Consider the following 23,696-nt stretch of genomic DNA (forward strand, 5'->3'; position numbering starts at 1 on the left):
TCCCGCCCCCAGCCCCATTATCTATTTCCTCCAAAAGGCCTCCCTGTTCCATCCAATCCTTCCTTTTCTGCATTTTAAACACAGTAAACTTGACTGACTTCCGGAGCCCTCCTTCTACCCTCCCTCTCTTCTTGTCTGTCAACTGGATGCAACCCTCATCATGCCTCCCCCCCCCGCCCTCCCCCCTTCAAGGGAACTCTGCAATCCCTTGACATCCCTTGCAACTCGATGTTTTTGTTTTAAATTGCAAAAGAACAGGAAGGGGTGTTAGGTTGGGTTAAAAAAAAAATTAGAAGAGTCACATGCAACAAGGGAAGGGGCAGAATTAAGTGAAGGAAAAGTTGGAAGGGAAGAAGCCTTTTCTGGTGTGTTTAGAGTAGAGTAGAGTAGAGTAGAGTAGAGTAGAGTAGAGTAGAGTAGAGTAGAGTAGAGTAGAGTAGAGTAGAGTAGAGTAGAGTAGAATAGAATAGAATAATAAGAATAAGAATAAGAATAGAATAGAATAGGGGTGGGGTGGGGTAGGGTAGAGTAGAGTAGAGTAGAGTAGAGTAGAGTAGAGTAGAAGAATAGACTAGACTAGACTAGACTAGTTAAGAATACTTAAGCAGGAAACCCTACATCACTTCAGACAAATGGTTATCCAACATCTTCTTAAAAACTTCCAGTGTTGGAGCATTCACAACTTCTGGAGGCAAGTAGTTCCACTGATTAATTGTTCTAATTGTCAGGAAATTTCTCCTTAGTTCTAAGTTGCTTCTCTCCTTGATTAGTTTCCACCCATTGCTTCTTCTCCTGCCCTCAGGGGCTTTGGAGAATAGCTTGACTCCCTCTTCTTTGTAGCAGCCCCTGAGATATTGGAAGACTGCTTTGCTAAGGGGGTGGGGGAGGGCTAAGGACAGAAGTGAAGGATGCAAAATCCTTCAGAGATAGGGAGGAACGAATGAGCAAACATGCAATTAAAATGCAAGGATTGTGAGACAGCTTATGCAAAAATGTTAAGGGGGGGTTCACCTTGAGTAGGGGATGCGGAAGTAAATCTTGATTCCTATAGCTCTCTTCCCAGGGTGGAGATAGCTAAGAAATACTATTATCTGCTTGGAGAAAACCCTATTGTTCCCAGAAGCAACTTTTCTAAAAGACTTCCTTAAAAAAAGGGTGAGGAGAGGAGGGAAACCTAAGAGAATAGGGCCCATAAAATCAAAGTCAATCTTTCTACACCCTCAGCTCAACCAGCCTTCACCAAACTTTGCATCTGTGATCAAGCACAACATGAACCTTCTCATAATACAGGTAGTCCTTGACTTACGACCACAACGGAGCCCCCAAATTTGTTGCTAAGTGAGACATTGGTTACCGGTGAGTTTTGCCCAGTGGTGGGATTCAAATAATTTAACAACCGGTTCTTTGCCCTAATGATTTCTTCCAACAACCAGTTCATCTAACTGCTCAGAAAGTTAACAACCAGTTCTCCCAAAGCGGTGTGAACTGGCTAAATCCCACCACTGGTTTTGCCCCATTGTACGACCTTTCTTGCCACAGTTGTTAAGTGAATCGCTGCCCTTGTGAAATTAGTAATGTGGATTGTTAAGTGAATCTGGCTTCCCCGTTGATTTTGCTTGCCAGGAGGTTGTAAAAGGCGATCCACATGGCCCCAGGGACACTGCAACCATCGTAAGTATGAGCCAGTTGCCAAAGATCTGAATTTTGATCACGTGACCATGGGGATGATGTAATGGTTGTAACAGCCATAAGTCACTTTTTCCCTGTGACGTTTTCACTTTGAATGGTCATTAAATGAACTGTTGTAAGTCGAGGACTACCTGTTAATTATTCATTCATTGGTATAATTGATCAATGGAGACAGATCTAGAGGAGTTAAAAATCAGACAGATTTGGAGGCATTGTTTTTTTTTAAAGAACACTTAACGGGTTAAACAGAATCTAATGATTGAAGATCAGGAAGGATGAGCAAAAAACGATAGACATTAAAAGCAAGTGGAAGTTGCTTAAGTCAATCCGTCTACAGATCTGCAGAGGGGAACCAAAACAGAATTAGAGCACCCTGGGCTCCCCAAATAGAGAGCACAACAACCAGCCAAAAACTTAAGCACTCAACTAGCACTGATGAGACAACCAACTCAATAGGCCTGCTTTCTTACTACAACTTCCAGAATTCCTCTCTTAGCATGCTACCTGGGGAATTCTAGGAAATCTTGGCGTACAACTAGGGCATGAAGTAGAGGATAGGTTTTTTATTACTATTATAATAATAAATAAAAGTATAACAGAACTGAATAATAAATACAAGAGAAGAGCAATCACTTAGATAGAAGGGAAATGGGCTAAACCCACCAATCTTCCCATGGACTAGAACCTTGACAGAGATAGTTTTGCTTTGTTTCTGACAAATTTAGACTACGAGGAACCAATCCTGATGTCCTTTCAATGTTTTGCTTTGTGGCCTGAGGTGCCAAACCACTTGGGACTCCTGGGAATTGCAATCCAAACTTCTACAGCCGTGTTGCTCAACTTCAGCCACTGGAATTCTGGGAGTTGAAGTCCACATGTTTTAAAATGGCTGAGATTAAGAAACCCCAACCTGGGGGGGGGGATCCTATTCCCTTTGCAGTGTCCCCATAGTGACAGTCCTATATATCTACTATAATCCCCCATCTTTTTTTGCAGAGGCTTCTGTACCTCTCTTTCTCTTAAAGATGGAAGAATTGGCCCAAAACAGAGTCTTTAAAAAAAGAGAACAGACAATTTATCGGTATCTACCTGAGTCGCATCTTACCTGAGTTTCAGTTAAACTTTCTAATGCTTGCATCACCGACTGTTCGGGCCTAGATGCTTGAGACTGTGGAAGAAAAGAAGAGAGGAAGTTTAGGTTTCTGAATTTCCTGCCCCTAGAGTGACCTTGGCCAGACGCTCACAGCTCAGCAAAAGGGCGAAAGAAAAAAAAACTTACCATCAAGCCAGCTTCCACCGTGGGTACCAAAGTCAGCTTGCTCCCTTCTCCGACCCCCAAATCTTGTAGCTTGCCTGAATTCAGACGACTGGAGGAGAAAAGCAAGGAATGGAAAGAAAAAAGTGAAGACTTTAGTTAGTTTACAATGTCAGAAGAAGCAATGACACAACAACTTCCTCAAACATTCTTAAGGCCAGAGAACTGCAACTGTTTTAAAGGCAGGAAAAGAAAAAAAAAACCAGCATGGAGTTGCTAAGGAGGTTGTGATTTAAAATAAATAAATAAATGAGGGCCGCTGTTGCTTTTATTATTATTAAAATGGCTCCCCGGGACAAAATTAGTTTTTCCGATTTCTAATAAGGATGCAGCCACGGAGAGATCTTTTATTTTTTTTCATTTTCTCCCTCCCACCAAACAGGCACTCCGCTTTCCGCTCCTTATGTAAACATAATATTATAAGTCTGTCTCTTCCCTCTGCTGCCCCCAGGAGAAAGAAGGGCTGTGATTCTGCAGGCAACTCTCCAACGGAAAAAAGATCCTTTGCTTTTTCTAAACTGACTTACCGTTCCAGACAATTGAATTGATAGATCTGGGAAGCTAAGGAAGGTTAAAAGAGGGGGAGGTGGGGAAGCAGATAAAGAATCCCATCAGGAGCTATTGAATATTTTGGGGGGGGGGGTCTAGAAGAAAGAGACTTGAAGGTGGGTGGATTTTATTTTAATTTTTCCAGCCTGATTCTCAAAAAAAAGGATGGTTGGGAAGGCAGCTTTGGGAATAGATCCGATTGATTAAAAACCGGAACCCGGCTCATCATTTACCATTATTCCAAAATCAGAATATTTCCCTAAAACCTTGTACCCGATAACTTTGAACTTCTTCATCGCCAGAAGGGCTGGGAGATTAAAATGACTTCGGGGTTGTTGGTTGTTGTTTTTTTTAAAAAAAGCTAGATTTGATAAGATTTTAGATCTTCTTCCAGTGCAGTAACCTCAGAGGGCTGGGAAAGGAGTAAAGGAGGGGTGGACTTGGAAGATTTTGGGGCCCTGGTGCAGCAAAAGAGAGTGGATTGTACAAAGACAGGGCTGTTTTGCATCTTAAGGACTGATCGGTTCTGCAATTCGCTAACAAAGCTAAGGGGGGATTTTAGTTAAACAAAGAGAGTTGCTCAGACACTCCAGATAGCCCTGTCCAAACCCCTCCGCTCTTCCCCCTCACAAAGGACATTCGAGTCAGCCCCAGCTAGCCTTCTCTGTGCCTCCAAGATTTCTCTAGAGATCCCCCCAAATTAAAAACAAAAAAAGCAGTTAGAAGGTCTGCATAAGAGGTGGCCTGTGCCCGTGTGCATGCAAGCGTGAATGTGTGTGTAGGTGTACATTTCTCTCTATGCACTTGCAGGCTACCCAAATTCAACCTTCAGAACAAAGGACACCTCCAAGGGAAGGGAGACTTGAGGACAGAAAGGGTATCGGAAGCCTGATTCCCCAATAAATCTCTTTTTTTGGGGGGGGGAGAGGGAAAGGCTTGCTTAAAGAGGATTGTCTTTTATTTTCCTAGTCTTCCTCTCTTCCTTCATCTTCAGCAAAGCTGCCAGGACAAATTCTGACTCTGAGATCAGATCAATAGATATTAATATTTCTTCCCCAGCAGGGAGAGTGGGGGGGGGGGGAAGGAGGAGGTTGAATGGGAAGGGGAGTGCCAACTCTGCCAATTAAGACTACCCAGTCTTTATTTACTCCTCTTTGCAAAAGCCTTCTGAGTTTTTTTTTTTTTTAAACAAGGGAATAACCGGAGGAATAAGGTATTTTGCAGAACCTCACAAAGAGGTTCAAAGCTATATTTTTCTCTTCTTGCCTAAGCACTCCATATAAACTCCCTCTGGCTATTTTACAATATATGCCTGGATGTCAAAAATGAACCGCACGGCAACCCCTCCCTCCCTCTCTCTTCCCACCCCCCCCTATATATCTACAGTCTCCCTTCTGTAGAGATACATGGATTCTTATCTAAACAGTATTCCACAATCAGCACATTTCTAACATTTTTTATTTAAAAAAAGAAGAAGAAAAAAAGGCCGATATACAATGACAGGCATGCACAAAGGTTTTTTCCTGGTGTTCACACGCAATACCCAAGAAAGTTCAAGGCGGCTTGCCGAGTAGCCTAGAGATTGTACGCTTTTCTACTTTTCTCCGTACACTTCGAAGGAAGTTTTTTTTTTGAAGGCCGTTTAAAAACCCAGGAAAACCCAAGCCTTTCTTGAATATTTGCCTTCACACGTGAACCTCAAGGAGATTTCCCTGAGGTGCAAAGCAGCTAAAACAGCTTTTAAATTTAAGGTCTCTCCCAATTTAAAAAGAAGAAAAGAAGGGGGGGGGGAAAGAAACAAATGGGTTGAAATTTTAACTTCCCACTATCTTCTAACAACCCCCCCTCAAAGTCTTTATTTCCAAAGGGGGGGGGATAGTGAGAAATGGATGAAAGATGAGAGAGAGAGAGAGAGAGAGAAGTACGGTAGAGAGAGAGAGGGAGAGAAGAACAGAGATAGAGAAAGAGGGAGGGAAAGAGAGAGAAAGAAAGAAAGAGAGAGAGAGAGAGAGGGAGAGAAGAACAGAGGAAGAGAAAGAGGGAGGGAAAGAGAGAGAAAGAAAGAAAGAGAGAGAGAGAGGGAGGGAGAGAAGTACGGTAGAGAGAGGGAGAGAAGAACAGAGGAAGAGAAAGAGGAAGGGAAAGAGAGAGAAAGAAAGAGAGAGAGAGGGAGAGAGAGAGAGAGAGAGAGAGACACCCACAAGCAGACAAGAGTGAATACCTTTCTTTATGTAAGAGAGCCAGTCGCTCCTTGGGGACTTTAAGCCTCTGAGACAGCCTCCTCTTCAGACCTTCCACCGTCTCTTCCACGGGGACAGAGAGCTCATACCGGGCCCCGGTGGTCGTGTGAATGAAAACATTCATAGGAGGGTCACTCTGGACAGTGTCGCAGGCTGGGGGTCCCCGGCTGCAGCTCCTGGGGGTGGGTTGGTGGTCCATTCGATTCACCTGGGGGGGGGAGAGAAGGGGACAAAGGGGGGGGAAGAGGAGGAGGCAGAGATGAGGCCACGAAGCTGGTAGACAAGGCTGCCCCGCAGACAAAGGAGGCCCTTCTTTTCCCCCCGCCGCGTTTACACGACCCTGGAGCGACCGACTCCGTCTCTGTCTCTCTTTCCCACCCACCCATCCATCCTTCCTTCCTCCGCCTCCCTCGGCCGGCCGCAAATTCAAGTACAGACTTAAGATCTTCGGATCTTTTTTGTATTTTTTAAAAAAAGAATTAAAAGTTCCGCTCGCAGAGATCGCTGAGGAGGGGGGGGAAGGGGGCGCCTTTTGTCCTTTCACGACCCCCTTTTCCCCCCCCTCCCCACAAAGCTCACTTATTTTCCCTCCTCCCCTGGATCCTTAAAGGGGACCCCCAAAAAAGAAGAAGGATAACGGGGTTCTCTCCCAGATTCCCCCCCACCCCACTCCACCCCATCCCCTCCAAATAATAATACTATCTACCTTCTTATGGAAATGCAGCCGGGAAGATGATAATAATAATAATAATAATAATAATAATAATAATAATAATAATAATAATAATAATAATAATCTGGGAATAAAAAAAAAAAACCCAAAGGAGGAAACCAACAAAAGCAAGACCCCCGCCGGGCTAAGCTTGGCTTGCTCCCCACCTGGGCTTTGAACCCGTGGCCAGAAGCGCGCACCCACCGAGCAGCGAAGCAGCCGGCTCCCGCCGCCGCGCCGCTGCTGCTGCTCCCGGAGTCTGGTGTGAAAGTAACCCAGTGCCGGGAAGACACAGGCGAAGGGAGGGGAGACGAAAGAGGCGGAGGAGGAGAGGAGAGAGAGAGAGAGAGAGAGAGGAAAAAAAAAAAAAGTTAGAATGTATCAACGTTCTAAATGGGCGGAGCGACTCTCCCCCTCCCCATTCATTCTTTACTCCTTTTTTCTCTCTCTCTTGGCTCAGCCAGCCCCCCGCCGCAGCCAATCGGAGCTCTCCTCCCCGCTCAGACGCCAGCCCGGCCGACCAATGGGCGTCGCTTCGCGGCACGGCCCCCACGTGGAAGGAGACCGGATGCTTCGCCTCGCCGCCTCGCCCTCCCCGCTTGGCCCCGCCAGCGATCAAGCAAGAGTGGGCGGGGCTTCGGCTGCCAGAATGGAGTTTTTCCTCCGCCCACCCGCTTCTGCGAAGCCAGCCCCCGTATTTCCTCGCCCTCCGCCCCCCTCCCGCTCCTTTCTTTCTTTCTTTCTTTTTTTTTTTTTTTAAAGGGCCATTCATGATGTATTATTTTTACAACAAAGAGCTTTATAAAGAAAAAAGAAAAAGAAAAAAAGAACGATAAAGCGTGCGGGAGTTTTTTTTTTTCTTTTCCTCTTTAAATCCAGACGGAGAGAGATGCACACGCTTCAGACAAACCGGAGGGATCGCAATTCCTAAAACGGAGGTTGGGGGTGGATGGGTGGGAGGAATGCAATTAAAAAGAGGCAGGAGGGTTGATTCCAACGTCATAATTCGCCTTTTTCTTTCATTTTCTTTTCTTTTTTTTTGCTTTCCCCCCAAAAAATATTCGGTGGTGTTTTTTTTTTTAAAAAAAACATAGCTTTTTGCCTGTTGTTATTTTAAGGAGGGATTTAATTTAAGGATTTCTTTGGCTGTTAGGATTGCATCTTCTTTCGGCTGAAACAAATGCTGGGCTAACAGTAACAGAGTGGGAAGGGTCCTGGGAGGTCATCTAGTCCAACCCCCCCCCCCTTTGCTCCACAGGAGACCTGTACTACTAGGGATTCGAACTGCCCAACTCTCTGATCAACCAAAGCTCAGTGTCTTAGCCACTGAGCCACCTAGTCCAAGGGTGGGCAAATGTGACTCTTTTACAACCTGTGGACTTCAACTCCCAGAATTCCTGAGACAGCCAAGTTGGCTGTCTCAGGAATTCTGGGAGTTGAAGTCCACAGGTTGTAAAAGAGCCACATTTGCCCACCCCTGACCTAGTCAGTAACTAAAAAGCCTCCTTCCAGCTGGCTACTTGGCATGTTCTTCCCCGGAAAGGTCGCCAGTTCAGCGGTTCGAATCCCTAGTAGAGGTCTCCTGCGTGAGCAGAGGGCTGGACTAGATGACCTCCAAGGCCCCTTCCAACTCTGTTACTATTACTGGAAGTCACTTCAACTGCTCCCTGGGGCTTACTCGAAAGTAAACGTGACCGGTCCTATTTATGCTTCCTACTCCCCTCTATCTGTCTGCGTAAAACAGGCTTAAAACGGGCAGGAACAGAATCAACCAGATCACCTGAATTATGCAATTGTCTCACTGCGGATTGGTAGGAACAAGAGGGGCTAGAAACCTGAATTGGTGGTGCAGCAGACTAAAGCGCTGTTAAGTAACACCAGCTGCCTGCAATTACTGCAAGTTCAAATCTCACCAGGCTCAAGGTTGACTCAGCCTTCCATCCTTCCGAGGTAGGTAAAATGAGGACCCGGATTGTGGGGGCAATAAGCTGACTTTGTATAAAAAAGAACACCGCTGGGGGGGGGCCGAAAGCCCTACTAAGCAGGTATATACAAAAGTATGAAGACTATTGCTTAACGCATTGTAAGCCGCCCTGAGTCTCCGGAGAAGGGCGGCATATAAATTGAATCAATCAATCAATCAATCAATCCAAATAGTTAGCATGTTGTTAGTCACAACAGAATTAATACAAGATCCCAAAAGATTTCAACTGATCCAAGTCTCACTAAATGCATTTTTTTTTAAAGAAGGATGAGAAACACGCAAATCCTGTATTCCTTGTTCCATTGTAATCTCGCTTTTCTTTGGATAACTAGAAATGCTTCGCATCCGAGAGGCATAATTTGTAGAGTAGATTACTTTGTATAGCACAGAGATACAATTTACAGGTGGTCCTCAACTTACAACCATTCGCTTAGCAACTGAAGCTACCTATGGCACTGAAAATAGGAATTTATAACTGGTCCTCGCACTTATGACCCCCGCCCCCAAACATCGCCATGGTCACATGATCAAAAACCAGGCACTTGGCAAGGGGCATAGATTTACATGGTTGTAGCATCCTGAGGTCATATGATCATTTGTGATCTTTCCAGCGGGCTTCCGACACGCAAAGTCAATGGGGGAAGCCAGATTCGCTTAATGACCATGTGATTTACTTGACAATTGCATCATTTGCTTAACAACTTTGGCAAAAAAGGTGGCAAAATTGGGGCGCAACTCACTTAACAATGACTTGTTCCATTGACTTCAGCAATGGAAATTCTGCTGCCAATTGTCATAAGTTGAGGACTAGCTGTGTAGATTGTGATTTTTGCAATAGGCATCTAGCCATTCGGAACTGACCGATTATGTCACACAGATCAGAACCATGTAATTTCATCCTTCTGGGATTCCTTTGCTTTCTGCCCCTACCCCATATTACTGAGGGTGTGTGTGTGTGAAATAGGCAATATTCCAGTATTTGAGGGGCTGCCACAAAGAAGAGGGGTGTATGTGTCAAATTATTTTCCAAAGCACCAAAAGGCAAGACAAGAAACAATGGATGGAAATGAATCAAGGAGAGAAGCAACCTGGAATTGAGGAGAAACTTCCTAACAGTGAGGACAATTAACCAGTGGAACAGCTTGCCACTAGAAGTTGTAGGTGCTTCATCACTGGAGGTTTTTAAGAAGAAACTGGACAGCTACTTGTCTCAAGTTGTATAGGAAGACCTCCAAGGTCCCTTCCAACTCTATTCTGATTGATAGGCCTTTCAACTGGCCAGCATATACAAGACACTGATGATAAAACCTCTAAATCTGAGTTTCAACAGACCTTTTTTCTCAAGAATAAGAGAATCCTTTTCTTAGTCTCCTAATGCACAAACCCCCCAAACAGAGCCCCCCCCTTTCACTGCACCCCCAAAACTGTTTGCTCAGATGGTGAACAAGAACTGAAAATCAAAAAAACCTAAATTCCCTTTGGAGAAGGCAGGAAACAGGGAAAATTGGCTGGCGTGTTCAGCTTCTTTAACACCAGCAAAAGTTAAAAATCCCAACTGTCTGGAGAAAAGAGTTCAAATAATAGAGCTCTTCGGTGTCACAAACAGGAAGAAAAAAAATAAAATCCACTGGTGCCATAATCCGCTTTCTGGGTTCTCACATCCAGATGTGTCAGGATTTAAAGAATTTCTCCAAATTCTTCCCTCCGCATGGAGAAGTATTTGAGGGGCTGCCACAAAGAGGAGGGGGGTCAAATTATTCTCCAAAGCACCAGAAGGCAGGACAAGAAACAACGGGTGGAAACAAACCAAGGAGAGAAGCAACCTGGAATTGAGGAGAAACTTCCTAACAGTGAAGACAATTAACCAGTGGAACAGCTTGCCACCAGAAATCGTGGGAGCTTCATCTCTGGAGGTTTTAAAGAAGCGTCTTCTAGACAGTCACTTATCTAAACCGGTATAAGCTCTCCTGCTTGAGGCAGGAGGCTGGACTAGAAGACCTCCAAGGTCCCTTCCAGCTCATTCTATTCTATTTCTATTTCTATTTGATCAAGGTTTGAGAAACACCAATACAATATAATGTTTTAGCCTTATACTTGGCAGCCTGAGCAAGAGACCGGGCATAATCATTCAAAATTTGGATGCTGCCCTACACTTCCTTTGGTTTTGAATCAGCATGGTGGGTTTGTTGAAATCATGGTGTGATTTCAACAAACCATAATTAAACAAACCATGGTTTAGAAGTGGTGCTCTCCACCTTCCCAGGTCTTCATGTCCTTGCAAGGAGGCCATCAAGAGCCACGATTTACCTAAGATGGAAAAGGATCTCCTGCTTGAGCAGAGGGTTGGACTAGAACAGGGGTCTCCAACCTTTAAGACTTGTGGACTTCAACTCCCAGAGAGCTTTGCTGGCTGAGGGACTCTGGGAGTTGAAGTCCACAAGTCTTAAAAGTTGCCAAGGTTGGAGACCCCTGGACTAGAAGACCTCCAAAGGTCCCTTCGAGCCCTATGACTCTTATGTTCTAATCCAGAGGTCAGCAACCTGCGGCTCTGGAGCCGCATGTGGCTCTTTCATCCCTCTGATGCGGCTCCCAGTTGCTGGTCGGCTCCACAATTGATAGGGCTTTCGGTTCGGACAGGTAGAGGAAAAAGGATGCCGTGCTAGGAAGAGACTCTATGGTGGTGGAACCGACTTCCTGTCAGCTCCAGAATTGAATGGGGGCTTCCGGTTAGGACCTTTATGGCTCTGAGTGTTTAAGGTTGCTGACCCCTGTTCTAATCGCTTGTGCTGTCTTTTAGTTTGCAAGGTTTCAGCCTTGGTTCCTGGCCTTGGGGAACAAACGGCAGGGGGGAAAAGCCGGAATCAGCCAGAAATCTCCCTGCCAAGCCTGGCAGAGAGAAGGGCAACATCCTGGCTTCCTTCTGACCAGTCCAATCACATAATTTGGCCCTTGTGCCAATCATATTCACAGGACATGCCTAAGTGGGTTGGTCACTCCAGAGGGGAAGTGATTTATCTTCCTGGTTCTCACTTCCCTTTAAAACAAATGCAAACAAATGCAAACACCTGGTTTTTGTTTTTTTTTAAATACTATTATCTAATTTATTTGCCGCCCATCTCACAGTTTGAAACAACTTTGAGGGACTCTCAGGAACGTAAGACTCTGGCTTTAAAATAAAAATTCACAGGGCCCCTAACCAAATCAAAATTCTGGGGGAAACAGAATTTTAACAGTAACTGAGTTGGAAGGGACCTTGGAGGTCATCTAGTCCAACCCCCTGCTCACACTGGAGACCTCTACTAGGGATTCGAACCGCCAAACTGCCGACCTTTCTGATCGACAAGCTCAGGGTCTTAGCCACTGAGCCACCAGAATTCCCTCTCTTTCCCTCTCTTTCCCTCGTCTCTACACAAAAAAAGGGCATTCAACCGACAAATCTCACATAAGGAGAATCCAAGACCTCAGTGCCTTCCGCCGTGCCCTTAAAACCCACTTTTTCCAGCAAGCCGTGCTGGCTTAGGAAGAAATTTTTAAATTTTTTAAATATTTTAATTGGTTTGTGGTTTTTTAAATTTTTGGGCCAAATTTATATATATTTTAATTGTTTTTAATATTTGTATTTCATGTTTTTAATTCTGGCTGTGCACCGCCCTGAGTCCTCAGGGAGAAGGGCGGTATATAAATTGAAAAATAAAATAAATAAAATAAAAATAAAAATAAAAACTACACCTGGCTCCTAGCTTGTATTCTCTGGCTCGGGCGAGATATAGGTAGTCCTCGATTTATGACCATACATTTAATGAATTCAAAGTTACCATGCCACTGAAGGAATTGGAATATGGCTAGTCTAGAGTAAAGAAGGATTAGGGGCAGTGGTGAAATCCACATTTTTTTACTACCGGTTCTGTGGGTGTGGTTTGGTGGGCATGGTGTGGCTTGATTGGGAAGGATACTGCAAAATCCCCATTCCTTCCCCACTCCTGGGGGAAGGATATTGCAAAATCTACATTCCCACCCCACTCTGGGGCCAACCGGAGCTTTGCCGGTTCTCCGAACTGCTCAAAATTTCCGCTACCGGTTCTCCAGAATCTGTCAGAACCTGCTGGATTTCATCCCTGATTAGGGGTGACATAATAGCAGTATTCCAGTATTTGAGGGATTGCCACAAAGAAGAGGGGGTCACTTATTTTCCAAAGCACCAGAAGGCAGGACAAGAAACAACGGATGTAAACTAATCAAGAAGAGAAGCAACCTGGAATTGAGGACAAACTTCCTAACAGTGAGGACAATTAACCAGTGGAACAGCTTGCCACCAGACGTGGTAGGTGCTCCATCAACTGGAGGCTTTTATGAAAAGACTGGACAGCGACCCGTCTGAGATGATATAGGGTCTCCTGTTTATACAACAATAGAGTTGGAAGGGACCTTGGAGGTCATCTAGTCCAACCCCCTGCTCGCACAGGAGACCTGTATTAAGGGATTTGAACGTCGAACTGCCAACCTCTCTGATCGACAAGCTCAGTGTCTTAGCCACTGAGCCACCTGCTTGAGCAGAGGGTTGGGCTAGAAGATCTCTTAAAGTCCCTTCCAACTCTATTCTGATTGAAACTGGCATACTGGCTAGTGAACAAAAGTTAACCAAGAGGAATGCTAACCATGTTTACGATGGGGTGGAAACGCAGCTGCCCGGTCAATCAACCAGTTAAGCTCCTTAGCATATTGTGGTTTGCTGTGTCCCGACTTAGCACAATTTATGAGCTGAAAATGAATTACAATCATTTGTAAACCATGACTGACAGCTTACTGCAGTGTTTCTCAACCGCGGGGCAGCTTTGTACTTATGTGGATTTCAGCTCCCAGAATTCTGGGAGTCAAAATCCTCACATCTTCGAGCCGTCAAGGTTTGAGAAAGAGTGGCGTGGTACGAGGCATGAATTGTTATTATTATTGTTATTTTATAATAATTGTTATTATTATGAATTGCTATTGTTCAGCAGGCCATGATTTTTAACAGATCACAGCTTAACCCATTGCCCTGGCATGATGATTTCAATGTGATAGCAATTTATATCCGTGACTATCAGAAAAATATAAAAGTGGGCATGAGTTCTTGATGACTGGAGATAGGCCTGATCAGTGGTGGGTTTCAATTTTTTTTTACTACCGGTTCTGTGGGTGTGGCCTGGTGAATGTGGCATGGCCTGGTGGGCGTGGCTTGGTGGGTGTGGCAGGGGAAGGATACTGTAAAATCTCCATTCCCTCCCCAATCCAGGGGAAGGATACTGTAAAATCTCCATTCCCTCCCCAATCCAGGGGAAGGTTACTGCAAAATCCCCATTTCCTCCTGATCAGCTGGGACTTGGGAGGCAGAGAATAGATGGGGGTGGGGCCAGTCAGAATTTTTACTACCGGTTTTCCGAACTACTCAAAATTTCCGCTACCGGTTCTCCAGAACTGGTTAGAACCTGCTGAAACCCACCTCTGGGCCTGATGCCTCGTTTATGATTTGGGAAGTTTTTATTATTTCTCGTGTGACAAAAGTGTCTGAAGACTAACCCACAACCCCAGACTGAACTGAATCAGTGAGAAAATGTGTTGAAGATTATCAGGGAAGATTCTTTGAACCAAATGCTGTACGGATAATTAGATTAAAATCAGAAATAGCAGTAACACTTAGACTTATATATTGCTTCTTCAGTGCTTTACAGCTCTCTTTCTAAGCCAGGGGTCTCCAACCTTGGCAACTTTTTCCCAGAGTTGAAGTCCATCAGTCTTAAAGTTGCCAAGGTTGGAGACCCCTGTTCTAAGCAGTTTACAGAGTCAACATATTGCCCCCAAAAATCTATGCAGGTTTTTGGGCTTCTCTGGATTGAGTCGAGAATTATGTCACTTTCAGGTGGAGATAGTGAGAAGATGCTCACAAAGTTAAAACAAAAGACGAAGGAAACCATGATCTGGATTCCTGTTTTAGAGTGAGTAACATGCTGTGGTTTCTTCAGTTCCTGCCTAAAAGTGATGTGTGAACCAGATCACCTCCAAGAGATTTTTATCTTGGCAAAGGCTTTCTAGACAAGTCATCACGTGGTTAAAAACAATAGCCTTGTGAATGTTAAAAGCTAAGCAAGCAAAAAAAATAATAACAACAACAGAAGAAGAAACTTCGATGGATTATAGACCGACGTCAGATTATCTTGAAAGACTTGGGCTGGGTTTAATAGATTAACAGAGTTGGAAGGGACCTTGCAGGTCATCTAGTCCAACCCCCTTTGCCTAAGCAGGAGACTCTACATCTGCCTCTACCTAGGATTGAACTCACAACCTCCTGATTGTGAGGCAAGAGCTCCATCTCTAGGCCACAGCAGCTGGGGTGGAGAATAATAGCAGGAGAGGTCAGAAGGGGTGGGGGGTGGGGGCAGAAACAATGTAGGGGATACAGACAGAAATAATTATGTATATAGCTAGATAATTGGGTCCTTGGTGCTCTCTGAGCTTGCAAACAGTTCATTCCAAACTAGGTAACATCATCGCTGCTGGTACTAGTAGCACTGATGATGTTACCTAGTTGGGTAAAGAAAACAACCAAGCTTAGAAAGCATCAACAATCCCACAGTTCAGCCCTGAGCTACAAATATTATCTCCTATCAGTACATGAAGATAATTACCATTCCCCCAAGAATTTAATCAGTCAATTCCTTCCAGTTTATCTTTAGGCCATCAATGGGAGGATAGTTTGGACTGGACAGACGTTAAAAAAAAAACAACAACCCCAGATCTGATTTCGCTGACCATTATTACTGCTTTGGGGATGCAATAAAAGCTTAAGTTGGGCCTTTTGCCTTTAAAGGGGACTAAGAACAGAGGCCGGGCCTAGAATGAGTGTCTAAGGCAGGGGTCTCCAACCTTGGCAACTTTAAGACTTGTGGACTTCAACACCCAGAATTCCTCAGCCAGCAAAGTTGAAGTCCACAAATCTCAAGCTGGCTGAGGAATTCTGGGAGTTGAAGTCTATAAGTCTTAAGCTGGCTGAGGAATTCTGGGAGTTGGAGTCCACAAATCTTAAACTGGCTGAGGAATTCTGGGAGTTGAAGTCCACAAATCTTAAACTGGTTGAGGAATTCTGGGAGTTGAAGTCTGTAAGTCTTAAGCTGGCTGAGGAATTCTGGGAGTTGGAGTCCACAAATCTTAAACTGGCTGAGGAATTCTGGGAGTTGGAGTCCACAAATCTTAAACTGGCTGAGGAATTCTGGGAGTTGAAGTCTATAAGTCTTAAGATGGCTGAGGAATTCTGGGAGTTGGAGTCCACAAGTCTTAAAGTTGCCATGGTTGGAGACCTCTGGTCTAAGGGACTGATTCTGTTTTTATTGCAAAAAGCCAAATAGGGGAATATTTGTCCACCTTAGGAACTTTAAGAGGTGTGGACTTCAACTCCCAGAATTCCCCAGCCGGCATGTTAGATAGGATGTAAAGACAGGACGCAAATCTAGAGCAGTGTTTCTCAACCTTGGCATCTCTTAAGAGGTGGGGACTTCAACTCCCAGAATGCCCCAGAATGCCCAGCCAATTTCCCCATGGGCCAGGTGATTCTGGGAGTTGAAGTCCCCAGCTCTTAAAAGACTGAGCGATACTGCTATAGGGCTTCCGCAGCCTGCTTTCCACGCTAATCTGACTACATACGTTCTGTATTAAGGCGGCCGCTTAAGGTGTGTAGATATGGAAGCCAAAACGGGGTATTATCGAGAATGAGTCAGCAAAGCAAGAGCGCCCTCTGCTGGGAGAAACCCAAATCGTTGGGGAACAATAGGATTGAGTGAAAGAGAATCCGAGGAGGTTTGAAGATGGCAGGATGAGATGCGGTGAGGGTGAGGGGAGAAGCCCTCCTTGGAAAGTTTTTTTGGGGGGAGACAATGTAATCATGGCTGCACCCATGTTAAACTGCAACCTTTCCTGCCGGTTTGTCTGAAAGAGGATGGGCTTTGGAATTCAGATTGTGGGTTGAAACTAATTTCAAATTTCTGGAGAGGCAGAAATATTTTCTCTGTTTCTCTCTTTTCCCGTGCAAAGAAGCATTTCAGCTAACAACCAACGTTCTTCTTTATAGCATCCTCTAGCTCTGGAAAGATACAGGTAATCCTAGACCAGTGTTTCTCAACCTTGGAAGCTTGAAGATGGGTGGACTTCAACTCCCAGAATCCCCCAGCCAGCGCTGCTGGCTGGGGGATTCTGGGAGTTGAAGTCCACCCATCTTCAAGCTACCAAGGTTGAGAAACACTGTCCTAGACGTACAAACATCAGTTCAGCAACCGTTCAAAGTTCCAAGCCACTGGGGAAAAAAAAAAAGTGACTTAGGACCACTCCTCACGCTTACATCCGTCGCAGCATCCCCACAATCACGGGATCAAAATCCGAGCGTTTGGAAACCGGTATGTTATTTAACCACACGAGGTCACATGGTGATTCCCCCTTTGCAAGCTTCCCAGCCGGCTTCCAAAACAGGGGAACTCCATAGAGCCAGAGGTCTTCAAACTTGGCAGCTTTAAGGCTTGTGGACTTCAACTCCCAGAATTCTCCAGCCAGCATAGCCTAGCCTAGCTGGCTGGAGAATTCTGGGAGTTGAAGTCCACAAGCCTTAAAGCTGCCAAGTTTGAAGACCTCTGCCATAGAGCAAAAGCTGGCTTTGCTTAATGACCCGCATGATTCACTTAACAACTGCAATGATTCGCTTAATAATTGTGTGTGTGTGGGGGGGGGAAGGTTGTAAATCAGGTGCGACTCCCTTAACAACCAATCAGTTTAGCAATGGAAATTCTGGTACCAATTGGGGGCGCAAAGTCGTGGTCTACCTCTACCTATGGTTTAGCCACTGCCATCTTTGGTTGTGTGTGAGCCCCCCCATCCCCAAAGTGGCACAGGAAGGGAAGTGTGCGGTTAAAACAGTGGTGGGATTCAGCCAGTTCGCACCTATTCGGGAGAACCGGTTGTTAACTTTCTAATCAGTTCGGAGAACCGATTGTTGGAAGAAATCCCATTTTGTTTTTTTCCCCACTTTACAGGGCTAATCCTGTAAGGAAGGCAGGAAGGAAACATTCCGGTGGTGTTTCTAGCCTAATCTTTATTGCCCTGCTTACAGAAACTGCCTCTCTGGTTAACCCTTATTACATTGTAACAGTGAGTGACGTTGAGTTGGCCACGCCAACACAGCCACATGACCACTGAGCCACGTCTACCCAGACGGTCATTAGGGCAGAGAACCGGTTGTTAAATTATTTGAATCCCACCACTGGGTTAAAGGGACACCCCCAAGGCCAAAGAGTCAATAACAACTAAGTATTATTCCTTCTTCATTTGCATGGAAGGCAAGGAAGAGCCTTGGTGGTGCAGCGGACTAAGTGCTGTTATGTAGCACTTAGCTGCCAGCTGCCTGCAATTAGTGCGAGTTCAAATCTCACCAGGCTCAAGGTTGACTCAGCCTTCCATCCTTCCGAGCTAGGTAAATTGAGGACCCGGATTGTGGGGGCAATAAGATGACTTTGTAGACACACCGCTTATGGGGGGAGCCAAAAGCCCTACTAAGCAGGTATATACAAAAAAATGAAGGCTATTGCTATAAGTGCATTGTAAGCCGCCCTGAGCCTTTGGAGAAGGGTGGCATATAAATTGAACTAATAAATAAATAAATAAATAAATGTTACTCCCCCAGAAGAGAAGCACCTCAAAATTTTGCCCTACAACTTAGTGCAATCAAAGGTTTTGTGTCTTTTTCAGTGTCTGGGATACCCCAAAGCTTGGGAGGTTTTTGCCTCCAAGCTGACCTCGTAAGTTTGAACCGGTCAGGAAAGGAACAGGATTCAGCGTGTCTGGGTGTGTGTGGAGGGCGTATTAATTGCAGCTGACTTTTAATTCAACATAATCTCCCACGGAGGACATTCCCATCCCTTCCCCTTCCTTTTGAAGCAGGGCCTTCCGGGTATCATCCGAAGGTCCCCAGTGGGAGCAGCACCCACTCCTGTTTGAAAGGAAAGTAGAGAGAGTCCCCAGTTTAAAATGTCAAAAGGCCTTGCAATGCCGTTCCCCTGGCCTGCAAAACTAGGTTGGAAATTTTCCAGCCCCACTGCATTTTTTCCAACTGAGATGGGATGGACAAGCACTGCAAACTCACACCCCTTCCGCACCAACAGCTTAAGCCTGCAAGCCGATTTATTTTCAAACCAAGGAAAAATAAAGTCAGCTACATGCTTTCTGGACTATAGAACCCTAGTAAATGGGTGGGTGGGTGAGTGAGTGAATGTATATCCCCTCCCCAGGTCCTCCTCCAGGCAAAATAGGGGCAGAAGTGTCGACGCAAAAGGCAAAAAGAGAGAGGAAAAAACTCTTTGCCCTTTGCAAATCGGTAGCACTATTCCAGTTTTTCTTTTTCCTTCTTTTAATTAAAAGGAGCAACATTAACCTACAGGAGATTTCAGGATCCTTCCATCAATGTGTTCTGGAGGGGGGGGGGAATGCTGGCAGATTCAACGCCATAAACCCAAACCTGCAAACTCAGATGCAGAAACATGGGTTCCGGAGTGAGAAAGGATACTGAAGATGCTGACACACAGGAATAATTCAAGAGACCAAAGTTTGCCGGTGCCTCACCAAATCCACAATTCTTTGAGAATCAAGGGGGGAAAAATGGGGGTTTTTTTGTTTTGTTTTTTACTGGCCTCTGCAACCTACTCTGAACAAATAAGGTGGCAGGATCTGGAATCTGGATTACTTTGCAATGCATCTCTACCCAGTCCTGAAAGGACAGTTTCCCAGCTGCCATCACTGCCCATAGTGGAGTTCTGGGCCTTCCTTACAAGCCAGCATTTTGCCCACGGAAAACCTCCCCCTTTTAACTGGGGCATGGCAAACGCTGAAGCAATATTCGAAGCGGATAGAGAAGAAGAGCTTGGGACCTGCGTGACTCAGGCAGGCAAGCTCTGATGGCCTGAGATTCCTTCCTTCTCCCCCCCCCTCTTCCTCCCAGCCTCTGCCAATGCACAGGGCGTTACGCGTGGCCGAGTTTAATTTTCTGAATGCTTCAGTGACACATCTTTGGATTCACCCACCTTCCCACTTCCAGCGGCCTCCTCCTCTCCCCGGGCACCAAACAATGCCTTCAATCTCCCACCCCGCCTTCCGGGGGGGGGGATTCGGGAGAGCTGGGGGACTCACCACCCAAACTGTCCTCCCTTCCCCCCCCACTTCTTCCATCAGGAAGGCAAAACCATCCCGAGTTTCCCCAAGGACACCCAAGTGGGTGGCCAGCGAAGCGGTGACTGGAAAGAGACGGAAAAGAAAAGCAGCTGTAGATCCAGCCCAGAGGCACAGAGGAGGGCAGGAGGGAAGGTATCCCAAGGTGGGGAGGGTTTAAATGGGGGTGGGGGAGAGGAAGAGAAGAAGAGGAAGAGCAGCAGTGAAAGATGGCCTCCCTGCCCACGAATCCAAACTTCATGAACGAAGGCAAATAGTGTCCCAGGATCCAATCTGCGACGGTCACTGAGACCAGAGGTTTTGTGACATGTCCGAATGAGAGAGAAGTTGCCTCCAGCACGAGTCCGAAAGCTCGGAAGACTAAACCTCTCAAAGTAACAGTAACAAAGTTGGAAGGGACCTTGGAGGTCATTTAGTCCAACCCCCTGCTCACGCATTCGAACCACCGACCTTTCTGATCGACAAGCTCAGCGTCTTAGCCACTGAGCCACCTAGGGAGCCGCCAAAGCAATTGCCTAAACCTGGGGTGGAACCAGGGACCTTTAGATCTTCAGTCTAACGCTTTCCCCAACTGAGCTCTTTCGGTTTCTGGTCCCGGTGACCGACCCAGATTGGATCCTCCGGCATCATCGGAACCAGTTCCACAAAGTTAATTCTTTCCGGCTCCTGGATTGGGGAGAATATAAAGTATAACCGCAGTCTTCCTGAGCATATTCAGAGTACAGGTCTTTCATCACAGAGTAAACAAAGAAGCTTGCACACACCCAGGTTTCCAGGTCAGAAGCCATGCGGGAGAATAACGCAATTAATATGCATGTGTGTGTGTGTGTGTGCATTAATCTATTTGCCTAGAGGGAGGCATCGGACTCTGGTCACCCACGCTGTACTCCCACCATATCATGGAGTTTCTGGGAAGCCTGAAAATGGAGTGGGAGAGAGAGAGAGAAAGAAAGAAAGCTGGGAAAGCAGAGTAGGGATCCGTTTTTCCTGCAGGAGAGTTTGGGGTGGGGGGGGGAAAACAAGGATGAATGGAAGAGATCCTGACAATGCAACAAAGGAAAAGAGGGGGACACGGTGAGCGCCAGACACGGGGATTAAGTCAGATCCTGCCGACGTGGGCAAAAATCAATGGGAGGTGGAAGGGCTCAGCAGAAGCTGGCTGCCCCACCTCTCCAAAGGAGGGTGCTTGCCTTGTCTTTGGGCAGGAAAAAAAGCGGTCGGATAAATGAATGGGATTCCCTCAAAGGGAGACACAGATTCTACCCCAACAGACATCTCATATAATATATGTATGTTTCCCCCCCCATCTGTGTTATCTTGCCTTTCTCTCTAGGAAAGGAGAAAGGAAAAACTTAGGACCGTCTTTCTGGCTTCTCTTGGACTTGTCTAAATGCCCCGACTTCCCCCAAAAATCAGGACAGGGAAGTTTTGTAAAAAAAGGATCTTAAGTCTTTACGATATTCAAAAATAGATTGGGAAGAGTTGGAAAAGTTTAGAGGGCCATCCAAGCCACAAGCCAAGGGACTCTCTTTTGACAGGGTCCTTCAAAGCAGGCTAAAAGTCTATGGAGATTCTTAAAACATTCCAGATCAGAGGTCTCCAACCTTGGCAACTTTAAGCCTGGAGGACTTCAGCTCCCAGAATTGCCCAGCCAGCTCCTCCAGGCTTAAAGTTGCCAAGGTTGGAGACCCCTGATCCAGATCATGATTGTCTCAAAGCTTGTTTTCCAAAAAGGGAACTGGATTTTCTTGGGTTCTTTTTTCCCCTTGAAAACATTTCACTTCTCATCCAAGAAGCTTCTTCAGTTCTAACTGGAGCAGGCCCCCTTTTTTTTCCTAGTTTTTTTCTTTCCCTCCCCCCCCCAGCACATTGGTAATTCAGGAAAGGCTTCCTAACCCTTTACAGATGTTCACAGGTAGACCCAGAGAGAGAATCAAGACTCCAAGAAAGAAAAGTCAAGCCAGATGGACTTAAATCCCCTCTATTAAACTACGGAACTATTTCTTCCTAATTATTTCTTCGTTGTCAAGTAAAACGATAAAGTTTAGTTCAGAGAGAGCATCTGGCTGGTTGAAGGGGGGGGGAATATTTTTTTCAACAAAAGCTGGAGGGAAGGACACACAAAGCTTTGTTCTTCGCCCATCCTCGCTCCTATCGGCCTCCGAAATCCCACATCTGTTTTATGTCCACAGGGATTTTTCCGGGCCATTGTACTGATTTCTTTTTTTTCCCCTTCCCTGGAAAAGGGTGTGGAAAAGGGGGGGAATCTTTCTTGGATTAAAAAAAAGAGAGAGGAAAAACAGCATACATTTTTCCCCCTCTCACCCATAAAATGTGAAGACTTAATATTCTATATTAATTCGGTGGGAATAAGTCCCAGGATGGGGGTCACATCCTAAAACAGCCCCTTCCCCTTGTGATGCTAGAGGCTTGTTTAATCCGGATTGAATCCTCCCCAAGAACCATAAACTGGACCTAACTCTCCAAAGCAGTTGCCACCCTGAAGATACAAAGGTTAGCAATGACCGATCCTTTTATTTTATTTTTTTTAACCTGCTTCTTCCAGCACCGCCCGATTTATTATTTGTGACCAAGATCTCTTCTCGATCTAGTAGTGTGCCAAGCAAGTCTTCAGCGGGGCAAAATAGATCTAACTCAAGAGTCCCTACTCTAAACGTATAAAGGGGCTTCTAATACAGGTTGTCGCTTTCAAACAGCTTTGGGGAAGTAGTTTTGGGTGGGTTTACTCACTGCTCGGCTCTACTCGGTTAAGTAGGATTTACTCCGAAGTAAAAAAGAAAGACCTCAACTCGGCCAGAGAGGCAAAAAAATAAAAATAAAAACACCCTATCAAAGAAGGATCGCCCAATTGGTTCCGATCCGATCTCTTTGCTTCCCACGGGAAAGCTGGTCCCGCGTCTCCTCCGCGTAACGTGGGAACCGGGCTAAACCCAAGTATCAGGGACTCGCGTTCCCAAGCCCCGAGAGCCGCCTCGGGTCCTCTTTTCTGGGCAACTCCGAAGCGCTTCCAAAGGGGACTCACTCACCGATGCCGTCAGACGCCTCTCCGCCGGACCGATCCCGAATCAAAACAAAACAGGGACTTTAAATCAACTGGAATAAGCGACAATCCGAAACGTCCTAAAATAAAGGGGTATCCTTCGCTCCGGACCAAGACGGGGAGCTCTGTCTTTTTGAAGCGCCGGCAAAAAGATCCGTAAAACGGGAGGAGGCGAAGAGCCCCCCAAACTCGGATGATGGTCGTGGGAAAGCAGCGGTAGGAAAGGCGAGGATCTCTCGCTCTTGCAAGCAGCAGCAGCAGCAGCAGCAGCCGCCTGCGCTGCCCGGTTCGTCAAAGGTGTCCGGCTGCCAGCCCCGGTGGCTTTTTTAGTGTTTCAGGGAGGCGCTCCAAAAAGTTTTTTTTTTTTTTTAAATCCCACACACACGCGCGCGCGCGTCCGCGCCCGCCCGCCCGCGCGCACACAAGGAGAGTCATTCGGGGCTGGGTGGGGCTTGCGAAGGAGGAGGAGGAGGGGAGGGAGGAGAGAGAAAAAAAAAAAGCTCCAACTCAAGAGGAGAGAAGAGAAGGCGGAGCGGGTGGGGGGGGGAGAGGAGGTTGAGGCTGCAAAGTCAGCACAGGGGGATTTGCCCGCTGACGTCACGCCGCCAACCTCGCCGGCTCGAGGCTGCTGTGCTGCTGCGGCGGCGGGCGCTCGCGGGCGCCCAAAAGCGAGGCCAGGGGCGAGTTCGGCCCGGGGAGGCTGCTTGCCCCTCTATCCGGGTGGGGTGGAGTGGGGATAACACTAACAGAGTTGGAAGGAGCCTTGGTGGCGCAGCAGACTAAAGCACTGTTAAGTGACACCAGCTGCCTGCAATTACTGCAAGTTCGAATCTCACCAGGCTCAAGGTTGACTCAGCCTTCCATCCTTTCGAGGTAGGTAAAATGAGGACCCGGATTGTGGGGACAATAAG

At 46.2% G+C, this 23,696-nt stretch overlaps 1 protein-coding gene across 3 annotated transcripts in view; it reads right to left on the minus strand.

Moving 5' to 3' along the window:
- The window catches only part of MIDN (midnolin), a 52,670-nt gene extending 29,422 nt beyond the window's left edge, over positions 1 to 23,248 (minus strand). Inside the window, exons 1-5 of one of the 3 annotated variants that reach the window (XM_060695022.2) lie at positions 22,772 to 23,220; positions 6,673 to 6,764; positions 5,775 to 6,001; positions 2,969 to 3,056; positions 2,795 to 2,857 (exon numbers count right to left, since the gene is read on the minus strand). In XM_060695022.2, the coding sequence (XP_060551005.2) occupies positions 2,795 to 2,857; positions 2,969 to 3,056; positions 5,775 to 5,992 (369 nt within the window). In that variant the 5' untranslated portion in view covers positions 5,993 to 6,001; positions 6,673 to 6,764; positions 22,772 to 23,220. Of the gene's footprint in view, positions 1 to 2,794; positions 2,858 to 2,968; positions 3,057 to 5,774; positions 6,002 to 6,672; positions 6,765 to 22,771 lie in introns of all 3 variants that reach the window. The other 2 variants (XM_087874817.1, XM_060695026.2) reach the window with 2 other exon arrangements.
- Between the last annotated feature and the right edge of the window lie 448 nt (positions 23,249 to 23,696).

The sequence above is a fragment of the Pantherophis guttatus genome, chromosome 1, assembly GCF_059756535.1.
Source record: "Pantherophis guttatus breed Tessera chromosome 1, ASM5975653v1, whole genome shotgun sequence".
NCBI classification, from domain to species: domain Eukaryota; kingdom Metazoa; phylum Chordata; class Lepidosauria; order Squamata; family Colubridae; genus Pantherophis; species Pantherophis guttatus.